This window comes from Corapipo altera, unplaced genomic scaffold, assembly GCF_003945725.1.
Source record: "Corapipo altera isolate COAL_440 unplaced genomic scaffold, ASM394572v1 45, whole genome shotgun sequence".
Lineage (NCBI taxonomy): Eukaryota > Metazoa > Chordata > Aves > Passeriformes > Pipridae > Corapipo > Corapipo altera.
Window position 1 is genome coordinate 14,312,231 of NW_020884877.1, and position 11,971 is coordinate 14,324,201.

General features: G+C 35.9%; 1 protein-coding gene across 2 annotated transcripts in view; it reads left to right on the plus strand.

The window, feature by feature from the left end:
* TLK1 (tousled like kinase 1) overlaps positions 1-11,882 on the plus strand; it is a 68,230-nt gene extending 56,348 nt beyond the window's left edge. For both annotated transcript variants that reach the window (XM_027637106.1, XM_027637107.1), the window contains exons 14-21: positions 1,654-1,735; positions 2,012-2,103; positions 2,190-2,279; positions 2,793-2,962; positions 4,083-4,218; positions 6,717-6,828; positions 7,119-7,226; positions 10,129-11,882. In XM_027637106.1, the coding sequence (XP_027492907.1) occupies positions 1,654-1,735; positions 2,012-2,103; positions 2,190-2,279; positions 2,793-2,962; positions 4,083-4,218; positions 6,717-6,828; positions 7,119-7,226; positions 10,129-10,305 (967 nt within the window). In that variant the 3' untranslated portion in view covers positions 10,306-11,882. The remainder of the gene's footprint in view (positions 1-1,653; positions 1,736-2,011; positions 2,104-2,189; positions 2,280-2,792; positions 2,963-4,082; positions 4,219-6,716; positions 6,829-7,118; positions 7,227-10,128) is intronic.
* The last annotated feature ends 89 nt before the right edge of the window (positions 11,883-11,971 follow it).

The following is an 11,971-nucleotide window of genomic DNA, read 5'->3' on the forward strand; positions in this document are numbered from 1 at the left end:
TTACAGGAGATGGACAAGCAGGATACTGCAGCTTCACTGCTCGCTGTCTGTAGTCAATGTTGACACATTTTATGGTCCAGAACAAAAAGCTTTAAACTGTGTTTTCATGGTTTTGTGGGAGTTTAGAGAAGTATTTACAAAGTGGCCAAGCCACAGTTCCCAGTCATCCCATAGAAGAGAGAAGCAATGGAGAAGTAATTTAGGTGTGTTGCCCCTGCTGTCTTTCCTGACATGTCTTGGCAATCTGGCTGTTTGGTAAGGGAGAGGGTTCTGAGGCAAAGCAGCTGTAAGGTTCTGGCTCAAATCCTGCTGAGTTCTCAGCTTCCAGCTGTGGCGTAAAGCTAAACCTATTTTCTTATTCCAGCAGCAAATCCATCTACGTATGGGTAAACCTGTATGTCTACAACTGCACTGGGGTAACAGGACAAGTTGAGAGTGCAGGTTAGGGCTTCCTTGTCTGGGTTTGGAGCCCACATGATGTTGGGGTGCAGGTTCTTAGCCATGGAGAACCACACAGAGTAATAAAAGCAGCAGTGGAGAGGGAAAGTGGTAAGATTCACAAGATTGGCCCTACTAGAGGCACATGTGTAATAGAAGGACCAAGAAAATATGAACCTAAATTTGTTGTGTGATTTTAAAGAGTTGGACTACTAGTCACATGACATCAGTTGCCTAATGATGCTACCTCAAAATTTGTTCTCTCTTCTACACTGAATGTGTTAGTAACTGTTAATGGGTTTTTAAAAAATTTTTAGCATTGAAATATGTATCTTCGTAGTGAATGAAAAGGAAAACTTTATGTCTAAAAGGGGCACAGTAAGCAAGAATATGCGTCAGCCCTCAAATACTTGACTACCTGTGACCATACCTCCAAAACTGTAGGGAATATGGAAGGATGGGATGACCTGTTGACAGACTAGCCTTAAACCCCTTCTTAATGTTTTCTATGGAATGTAACTGGCAACTTCCCCTAGATTCATGAGTATACTTGTCTCATTATTGTACTAAAAATGTGATGAGTATTCACCTCTCTTTACCCTGATTGGATGGGAGGATATATTTTGTCTTCTGCATATTTCAGGAAAGAGAGTATGGTCCTTTTACTCTGTCCTGCAACATCATTTTGTGTTTGGAAGGAGTGTTTTCTTTTTGCTTTTGCTTAGAGTGTGAGCAGATATTCAGTCTTTTGGTGTGTTTTCCCCTGTATCACTGTTTCTGATTTAACTTCTTAGTGTTATGTAAAATCTTATTTTGTGAAAAAGAGAGAGGAACAGGCCTGGTCATGTTTTGTGTGTAACTGGAAGAATATCCTTCTTGTCTGTTCTAGAAGAGTGAAGTGTGAGACTTCTCTAAAAATTGGCACAACAAAAAGAGACCCCTTGTATCACATGTTTAAATTTAAGCATACTTTTCTTAACATGTTTCGATGACAGTGTTGTGATAGCATTTGTACACTAAATAGTCAAAAGGTACTGAAATTCATCATGTTGTATAGTTGTGCCATAGGGTTTCACATGGTGTAATGTTGCTTAGCATATTATATGTAGCTTGTAAAAAGAAAATTCTATTTGATAAATAATACTAAAAGATTTACGTTGTGTATTCTCTTTGTGTACCTTAAATAGAATTAAACAATTTTTTTTTTCTTTCAAGATTTAAAGATCACCCCACATTGAATGAACGGTATTTGTTACTCCATTTACTTGGCCGAGGTGGCTTCAGTGAAGTATACAAGGTAGAGTTTGTTGAGCCTGATAAATCTGGTGTTTGAACCATGTACATTTAATTTTCGGGGGATGGAAAGGGATTTAAATAAGTAGGATTGTAATGTGGTGTACTCTTTAAACACTGGTTGAGCAAACTTCGATTAACCTGTGGAGTGTAGGTGTCATTACAATAGACTTGTCAATAGACTCGTGAATTACATGCCAGCTTTTTCCCTCTCTTTATTGGATGTTGCTTTTATCACCTTTCATTATAACTTTCCCATAATTGTGTGTTTCTTTTTTAGGCTTTTGATCTTTATGAACAAAGATATGCTGCTGTGAAGATTCACCAGCTTAACAAAAGCTGGAGGGATGAAAAGAAAGAAAACTACCACAAGTAAATATTAATGACTTATGCTTCATATGTTAAGCTTAATAGCATTTTATTGATTGTGGAAGGTTAATGTATCCATCTTCTTTTAGACATGCCTGCAGAGAGTATAGAATACACAAAGAACTGGATCATCCCCGAATAGTTAAACTGTATGACTACTTCTCCCTGGATACAGATACGTAAGTAAAACTTAACCAGGATTTTAGGGTGCAAGGAACATGTGGTGTTGTAATGGTTTTGGGCAGAGCAAGAACTGCTGCAGGGCAGCTTCGAAAGGCTGCCATATCTTAGGCTAGTTTCCAAGACTAAATGACATCAAGAGCATTACTGACCCAAGTGTAGCCCCTGGTGACTGTCCTGCACCTCTTCGCATGAAATGTGTCACATCTTCAGGGATAATTAGGGTGATTTTCTTTGGAGAAATGTGTCTACTAAAAATAGAGGGGTTTTTTTAACTTAACCTCTCACCAACATGGGTGTATTTGCTCTTTTAGTGAGTATGAATGTTCTGATTTATGTCAGTTTTCATAAACTAATAGTTACACCATGTTCTATGAACAATTTAATTCATATAGTTTAATATTCAGGCAGCCATTCTTAAACTTGTCAGTATGAAACTAGGTTGTCATGTCTGTTTCTAATTATGCAGTGTGATACGTTATTTAATTTTATCTCTCTGAATTCTACTCTAGGTTTTGCACGGTGTTAGAATACTGTGAAGGCAATGACTTGGATTTCTATCTCAAGCAACATAAGTTGATGTCAGAGAAAGAAGCTAGGTCCATTGTAATGCAAATAGTAAATGCACTACGGTATCTCAATGAGATCAAGCCCCCTATTATACACTATGATCTTAAACCAGGTAAGTGAGAAATGTTACGATTGAAAATGTAATTTATTTTTTATCCTTTATTTTGTTTGTAATTCATGCCTCAAAAAACCAAAATTGTCTTGTGTGTCAGGGTTATTGCAAACAATGGAAAAAAGTGTGTACTTTTCTTTCTAGTTTCATTGTCAGAGTGATCTACCTTTTCTGTGGAAAGTGATTGTTATAACTTTTCTACTTTGCATTATTTTGATTTGAATTTTTAGGAAAAAAATCATATAGGTAATAGATACATGCATTGGTATTTAGCAGTATAAACAGATGAGATCATTAGTTGGCTCAATGCTGATATGTAAATAATTTTTCCTATATGTTTTTCTTAAGTTGTGAAGGATTGAAATAGGTAATCAGTCACTTTCAGCATCCCAGCATAAGCACTCCAAAAGAGGACTTTACAGAAGGTTTTCTTTACAATGAATAATAAAAATTGTTATAAACAATGTATTCTGTCTTGATTCCATGGCCTTTGTTTTACCACCTTGCATGAATGGTGCTTGTATTCTTCATGTGCTTTAGTCTGCTGCACTTACAAGTTTGTAAAGTAACTCTTAGTGCCAGGCTGTTTGCTTAGTGCTTTGTAATAAATTGTTCATACAAGTTTCTCTTGTCTTATGGAATTGTACAGAATGTATTCTTAGTCTCTTCAAATAACTGTTATATCAAGAAATTATTGTACATCTTTAGAACATGGAGTAAGATTTGTAGTATCACAGCAATTTCTTGCCACAATTCTGTGGCATGCGCAAGCCCTGAAACATGTAGTGTAGGATTCGTTCTGGCAGAAAAAGAGTGAAACTTCATGGTAACTGGTATAATGCTCCATTTTGGTGTCTCGTCACTATATTTTTGTGTTTCTTTGCTGACCAGCCAGCTCCCAGCTGAGAGTGCCATTTCAGTTCATGATAACCCAGAGAGTTCCTGAAACTGCATTGAAACGTTTTATAGTCAAGTTATTCTAGACTTGAGGATATAAAGATGATGTAAAGTTGTCAGCCCCTCATCAAGTTAGATGTTCTTAAAAAATTGAACCTGGTTTTGAAAATAAAGCATTCTTTAGCTGTTTTGAGGTAATTTTTCTTTTTTCCCCCCTGAATAGGTAATATCCTTCTTGTAGATGGAACAGCATGTGGAGAAATAAAAATTACTGATTTTGGCCTGTCCAAAATAATGGATGATGATAGCTATGGGGTGGATGGAATGGATTTAACTTCACAGGGAGCAGGAACTTACTGGTGAGGCCTGGTTTGATTTTGTTCTTTAGACTTTGGCTAATGGTTCAGATTTTGTAAATGCTCTCTTATAAAGCCAATTTGATAAGAGAACTAGGACTAAAAATATTAACATGGATGACAAAGAAAGGGTTTTGTGCAGTACTGTTAATGCTGATATTCCCAAATGTTAGAAGAGTCACATAATAAGTAAGATAAGAGAGTGTGAGTGTGTGTTGTGTATTTTTTTTATATATGTGTATGTGGTGTGTCTGTGTGTATATAGAAGCCTGGAGATGATCACTGTGATTTAGAAACATGGCTTCCTCTAAAGAAGCAGGTGTTTAATCTTTGGTTGCTGGTGGTTGAAGCCATTTGACAGAGCTATGATGATTGAGTGTGGGTGCTTAGTACTTGGAAATCGTAGACCAGGGATTACCAGTAGATAATGCCCTTAGGACAAAAGAGTATTCACTCTTCCATCCTAAAGGTTAATGACAGCTCAGCAGCTGTGATTTGTTTTTTGTGTGCATTTGTGTGCTTGTCCAAAACACTGAAGTTCTAGAGCTGCCCAAGAACAGAAATGGCAATAGGCATTTCACTGTTTACAGAAAATCTGTTTTTAGAATTTGCTCTCTGAAGATGCAGTTTCTTCATGACACAGTAGCCCTTTGAACCTGGGTACATGGTAGCTGTGTCAGGGTGGGTGGATTAGAAAACAACCTGTATTGACCAGGTTGTTACTTGTCAATTCATTTGCTCTTTCTCTCCTCAGTGTGCCTGTAGTAAGATCAGTCAGGAGCTGAAACCTAACTAAACAGAGAAGCCAGTGTCATTCCCATTTGCTTTGCAACTTTTCCCATATTCAGAAGTTGCATGTAATAAAGTTTTTGCCTTATCCTTCAGGTTTTTTGAGAAAACACACATACTTTTCCACAAATTCCACTGTGCACATACTGGGAAAAGATGATTATTCAAGTTAAAGCATTTTAGAAGTGTTAGGCTTTTGCTACTCTTTTTCATGTTTTACCTGTTTCAGCACCACTTTAAGTATTTTACTGTAGGAAAGTATGTAAAAAAATATTGGCCTTTGGATTTGAATCTAGAATGCCACAGGCACTAGTAGCGCTGTAAACTAAGAGTAAAAAAGGTTTGTAACCATTATAGGTTCACGATGAATCTGCATTTCTAAATCATGCTTTCTCTGAGCCCAAAGTCATCATTGAGGAGGGAAATACTTGGAGTGAGTTTGAGATGGGGAACGAGTCTGTTCAGAGTACACTGCACAAACTGTCAGCAGCATAGATCTGGAAGGGATTTCTTCACTCACTGTGTCTAGTTACCTGCCTTTCTAGGCAGTTAGGTCACATAATCTCTTTTGTAAACTTACAGACGTTTGTATTAAATTTAGTTAGTGTTTTGTCCCCAGTAATCTGATTTGAAGTGTCTTCTGTAACCTCAGTTCTCTGATCATTAGAAACCTAATCCTCTAATTTACAGACTGTGTTTATTTGTGGCCAGTTTATGCTTGTTTGTTCCTGTGCCAACACTGTCCTCCCTCAAGTAGATTGTTTCTCTTCCCAGTAGTTGCTCCTTGGTGTTTTTATAGCCTTCACTTCCCCCCCCCCCAAAAAAACTATAGGCTCTCCATTCTTCAGATCATTTTGGTAACCTTCTTTGCACTTGTATCACTTTAAGCTCACTTTTCTTGGTTTTTGTAATCAGAATTGTAGACAAGTATTCCAGAAGAGAGTGTTTGATACTGGAGAAAATTGTTGCATTTTTAACTCATTTTTCTCCTTATTTCCATTTCTACAAATATCTCTTCAGAATTTCTTTTAAGTCTTTCATGTCATTGATGAACGAATGCCTAATAGTTTTTATGCTTTTTCAATTTTAGATATTACAGTCAATAATACTTCACTAAAATTGATACATTTTGAAGGTTTTGTTTGCTTTTTAAAGGAAGTTTCTCTTCATCAGTTCTTTTCTAATTCAGGATTGGCACAGGAACTTCCTCAGCTTTCAGTTCTCTGAGTATTCCTACAGGTCATAGGGCTGGAAATAGCAATCACCTTTGTCTACCATATACCCCTCTGGGTAACATCATTTTTACTGAAAACTTATGTCAAGAGTCTTTAAGCCATATCTGCATTACCTTTGATTCCTAACCAGACCTTGCTGTAAAATGCCCTGTTTGACTCTCATCTTTCCTTGCCTTGATAGATTGAGAAGGTTCATGTTTAAACTGGGGTCCCAATTAAAAACAAAGTAATAGTTGGCGATTTAGGTAAAAAAATGCTTGTATTTGTGCTTGTGTGAAAGAGACCCTCTGTTTGACTGACTGTACAAAAACCTGTAATGTCAGTTTTGATGGGTGTGCGAGGTGTTGGAATGCAGATCATAAGGCAACTGTAGAGTTGTCAGAGATGTGTACCTGAGGTGTTTGTACAGTTTGATAATTGAACATGTTCTAGTGATGCCATACTTAAAGACACTGAGATGCATGTTTTGTTTTCCAGGTACCTGCCTCCAGAGTGTTTTGTAGTTGGCAAAGAGCCACCAAAGATTTCTAATAAGGTTGATGTATGGTCAGTCGGAGTAATCTTTTTCCAATGCCTTTATGGTAGAAAGGTAAGGAAAATGTTTGCAAATCTAATGAGTTTTAGTGTAAATGCCTGTTTTCAGTAGACTGTGAATTACAGTCATAAAAACATGAATTTCCATGGAAAATTACTTGCATTACTTTTTGGCGGTGTGCACTGATACGGCAAGAAACTAGAAAATCTTGCCTGCAACTTTTTTAATTGCAGAATGGTTAGCAGTTTGTATTAACACTGCAACAACTTACTATGGCATAAATACTTACAAAATCAAAGTAGTTGGATAATTCTCATGAAGAAAATCATGTGCTTATTTTTCAGCCATTTGGCCACAATCAATCACAGCAAGATATTTTACAAGAAAATACAATATTAAAAGCCACAGAAGTTCAATTCCCTGTCAAACCTGTTGTAAGCAATGAAGCCAAGGTAACTTTTAATATCATCTCTGAGTAAAACGTTCATCTTAAAGGATTCAGCTGTAAAATTGCTGTTAACCCAAGAATTTTGTCAGACGTAGTAACTAAATATGTAGAAAAACATAAGAGAGCTAGTATTTTGATATTTTTATTTAAGCAAGCTTATTCTGGGACTTTTCAAAACCATGTACTTCAAAGCAAGACTATATATATATTCCAAAAATATGCAAGTGGTTTTAAAGTAGGCCCCCTCAAAAATTGTCTGCTTTGCTTTTGCCCAGAGGACCTTCTGTGTCTCATTCAGGCTGTCTCACTAGAAGTTCTTGTGAAATACTTCTGCTGATACTAACAAGCTCTTTCTGAAAATAGTGAATGTTATTCTCTGCAGCCTTATTGGCTTGAAGAACTATTTGACTGCCAAGTACCTGGAGCATATGACTGCTAACACTTGTCCTGTTGAAAGGTCATAATATGTGTGTATTAATTCAAAGCCGAGTTTGGAAACATGAATTCTTAATCTTAAGAATCTAGAAGGCATTGTGATACTGATTCAGGAAATAAAACTACCGTACTAGTTGATCTGCCACAAAGGTGTAGATGACCTTTATTTAAAAATCTTAGTAGTATCAAACTCCTCAACACAAACTAACTATTCAGAAACACATTAAAGTGGTTTCCCACACTGCTGTGAGCATCCATAATACAAATCCAATTCTGTGAGTGTGGAAGAAAATGTTACCTGTGTGTTACTTGTTTGTAAAATCTGTCCCTATTTTTGAAAGATATATTCATGGCCAGATGCAGATGTGCTCTTTGGAAAAAAAAAAAAAAAAAGCCAAGACAGTTAAATGCCTGTTCAAGTTTCAGCAACTAATTAAACATACTTAGATTTGGGACACAAGCTGCAAAAAAATTAGGAATGTTAAGATTCAGCTTCTAAAGATTAAAAGGAAAGAAAACCTATTACTAGAGGCTGTAACTTCCCAAGAAAATAAGTCTTTGGGGTACATAAACCTGCTGTTACAACTTGTGGTATATTTCTATTGGTTATATTTTCTAAAAGTAGTGTTAGTGAGAGAGTTGCAGTTAAGCTTATGAAAAATTGGTTGAAGAATTGCAGTTATTACTGGGTTTTTATTTTTGGTTGAAGTTTTTGTTTGCTGTTTTTGTTTTTTCACCCCCATTTGGAAAACCTGTTTCCCTCAATTGCAGTTGACAAATATGCGTCATGTAATTGATAACATTACATGTTAACAGTTTGTATCCCTGTCTTTTAACTTTGCATTTTTTTGTCAGTAATAGTTTTTATATAGAGGATGTCAGGAAAGAGTAGGCAGTTCAACATTGAGGACTGGCAACTTTTTGCATTCTCTGTGTATTTCATGCTCTGTTTGTTGGAAAGACTAAAATAAACTTCTGGTCTTCTCGTCTCATATTAACATTGTCATAATTGCTTTAAGAGAGGGCGAAATTATTCTCTGGTGGAAATGCTATAAAACAATTTCAGACTAACTTGCACATGCAGGCCATTTATGATGACTGTGTAGAATCCAAATTGGTTTTAGATTTATAGGCCTGGCAGTTGGAAAAGAACACCTTGTAAACTGAAATTCTGATTTGGAAAATATGGCGATGAAGTAAATATGGAACCTGAAAGGACTCAGTTTTCAGACTGCAACTGCCCTTTGATCCTCCTCACCTTTTCCTGTTTTATGCAGTGGTCTCCTTTACTTATCATTAGTATGTCTACAATGCCACAAAATCATTAAGTATTTTAAAAACATTATAGACACAAACTGTTGCTCTGAGGATCTTGCAAATAAGTCTTAATAGTTCATTTGTTATGAAGGATTTATTGTGAAGAATTTACTTAAAATTTGTAATGTTCAAGAACATGTGAATATATATTAACAGATGTGCACAATTTTTATTTTGTACCTTTTTCATGCTGGATATGTAAATGAAATTCTAGCAGGATTCTTTGGAACTTTTATCACTTCTTTTTTCCTTTAATCTCCATTTTTTAATTGGAGCAAAGAACAAAGAGCTGAACAGATTTATCAAAGAGATATGTAATTCTTTTAAATTAAGTTCTAAATTAAGTAATAATGTTCTAATCAGTTCTGTAGCAATAATAAGGATTTTCTGTCATTAAATGTTGAAGCCCAAGCTCTCAGGAGACCAAATGTTCTGTGTATGCTAGACATAAGACTGGACAGAAACTTTCAGCACAGAATGATTGGCATACACTGCATGGACCTAAATGTAGGATAACAGAGTGACTCAAGAACAGTCCTGAAGTTAGCTACAGAGTTTTTCAATTGATTAGGTGATTCTAAGCAGGTGAGATTGAGTTTTTCCTGAGAAGAGAGTTTCAGCAAGGTAGTGGTTTCTTAAATATTCTTCATTTTTACTATACTGCATTATGGCACATGTGGAAATGCCTGTGTTTTCAAAAGTCAACTAAAGTGTTGAGATTCTGTCCTTGCATAATCTCTCTACTTTTCACCACTCAGCTCAATGGTTTTAGAAGCTCGTTAGAGAAAGTATAAAGGTCTACTTTTTCAGTCCTCTGACACTTGCTCTTGGTTTTTACTAGGCTGTTCAGGCATAACACATGCAAAATTCTAATTGGGTGAGGTGCACATTTACTTGTAAATGTAGTTCCTAAACATGGAAATATATATTTTAAATGTGGTTATTTTAAGCCAATTAATTTACTGATGTTTTTTCTTTCTGCCATGATGTTCCATTTTTTCATTGGGCTTAGCAGTAAAATGTCATTTGAACTGAATTACTTAATAACAAGAATTTGTTTAAAAACTAGTTTATCCAGAAGGACTTGCATATTTGCCTGAAAGCAGAGGTAAGTATTTAGAATGCTGGTGTAACTTTTTACATTTCATTTCTAGGCCTTTATTAGACGCTGTTTAGCATACCGAAAAGAGGATAGATTTGATGTCCACCAGCTGGCTAATGATCCTTATCTTCTCCCTCACATGAGGAGATCGAATTCTTCAGGAAACTTGCACATGACTGGGCTAGCAGCATCCCCTACACCACCTACTTCAAGCATTATTTCGTACTGAAGTTTCTCCAGCCGAGGAATGGGATGATACCTTTGTGTAGTTTCCTGATGCAGACTTGAGCTTGAAAGCATTTGAGTGTTTTTACACAGGACAAGTTTGGTAACTGTGTTTTCAGACTGAAGTCCTCCTACATAGTGTCATTTGTATGATTGGAATGGATCATGGACTGTGAATAAATGTACCCTTCTGAGAAACACCGTTAAACATTGAAGGATGACACTTCCTGTTACAACTAGCAGGTATACTGTGTTTAAGACTGAAGAAAAGGTTTTTAGTTTTTTTCTGGGGAACATTGTAAATAATCTTTTTAATACTTAAAATACATTTGGTGGATACTGGAAAGTTCTAACATGAAGGGTAGTTTTTCATTATTTAAATCTAAAAGAGTAGTAGGTAAATTTGAAAACACAGGAAAAATTTCGTGCCTGGTTATAAACTAAATGAACTGCCATCTTTCCAAGACATTGATCTTTTGAAACCAAAGTAAGGAGCGTGAGACGGTGAAAGATGTTCTGTATCAGATTTCTCAGTTAAAAGTAGAGTATTTTATTTGGCAACTCAGGCTTGTACCTCCAAAAATGTGGTGGTGTTTCATGAATTTAGATTGGAAGGGTGATATGAAATTCCTGGTACTTACTTCTCAAATAGATTGCTAATTTTGAAATCCATTCAGTTTTCTAAAAATACTACACTTGCTGTGGTATCAAAACTCATGAAACCTTCCAGGCTTCTAATAAAAGCAAGCAACAGTATGAAACCAAATGCAAACAGGTCATGTATAATGTTCTATGCAGGAATAATGATAAATTCCCTTCTAGCTCTATTGTAAATTGTTGTACAGATGTCACATTTTCAGTTAAATTTCAGCAACTTATTCCTGTACAAATGTTTAAAGTATGGCTTTTTCTAATTGGATATTGTATTTTTTTTAAGTCTCCCTCAAGGCGCTTTTAATTGCTGCTAAATGATGTTGCTTTTACTTTACAAAAGAATCAAATGACCTCCTTAAGGTGCAAGTCAACTGTACGTGTCAGAGAGATTGAGAGTAGGCAATCTGTTAACAATCAAGGCATGTCAAACAGATCTGTGTTGGCAATATACAGTACAGTTCTTTAACTCAGTTTATTGCGTTCTCAACCTGCAGAGCGCATTGATACTAGATGTAGAAGTTGCTCATGGTTATTCTCTATTTCTGGAAGTTCCTATCAACAAGGAAATGTTTCTTGTGGCTTGTACAGATATTTTAAAATGTGAAACATTTTCTAACTGCCTTGTATGGTAGAAACTTATTTTTCAGAACAGTGTATCTCTCTCCTGTTCACTATTCTTTTTACTATCCCATTCTTGATGCTGAATACCTATATGTAATTTTGTCCATGTTGCAGGAAGAGGAGGCTGTATTACCACAGGTTTTCATTTAGTATTGTACAGTTAAACTGTTGCTCTTGTTTCTGATGTTGCAAGCCATTTTGTTTTCATTGTATATAAAGAAACGTTAACTGTCTCTTTAAGATGCTGCTGAAATTGTAGAGAATGTAGCCAAAACAGTAATAAACAATGGCAGTTGAAATTTCAAAGTTTTCATGGTGTGTTTTTACATTTCAACAGAGGGCAAATCACATAACTGTATCACTGAGCTGCACTTAATTATTTAAAACACACTCTT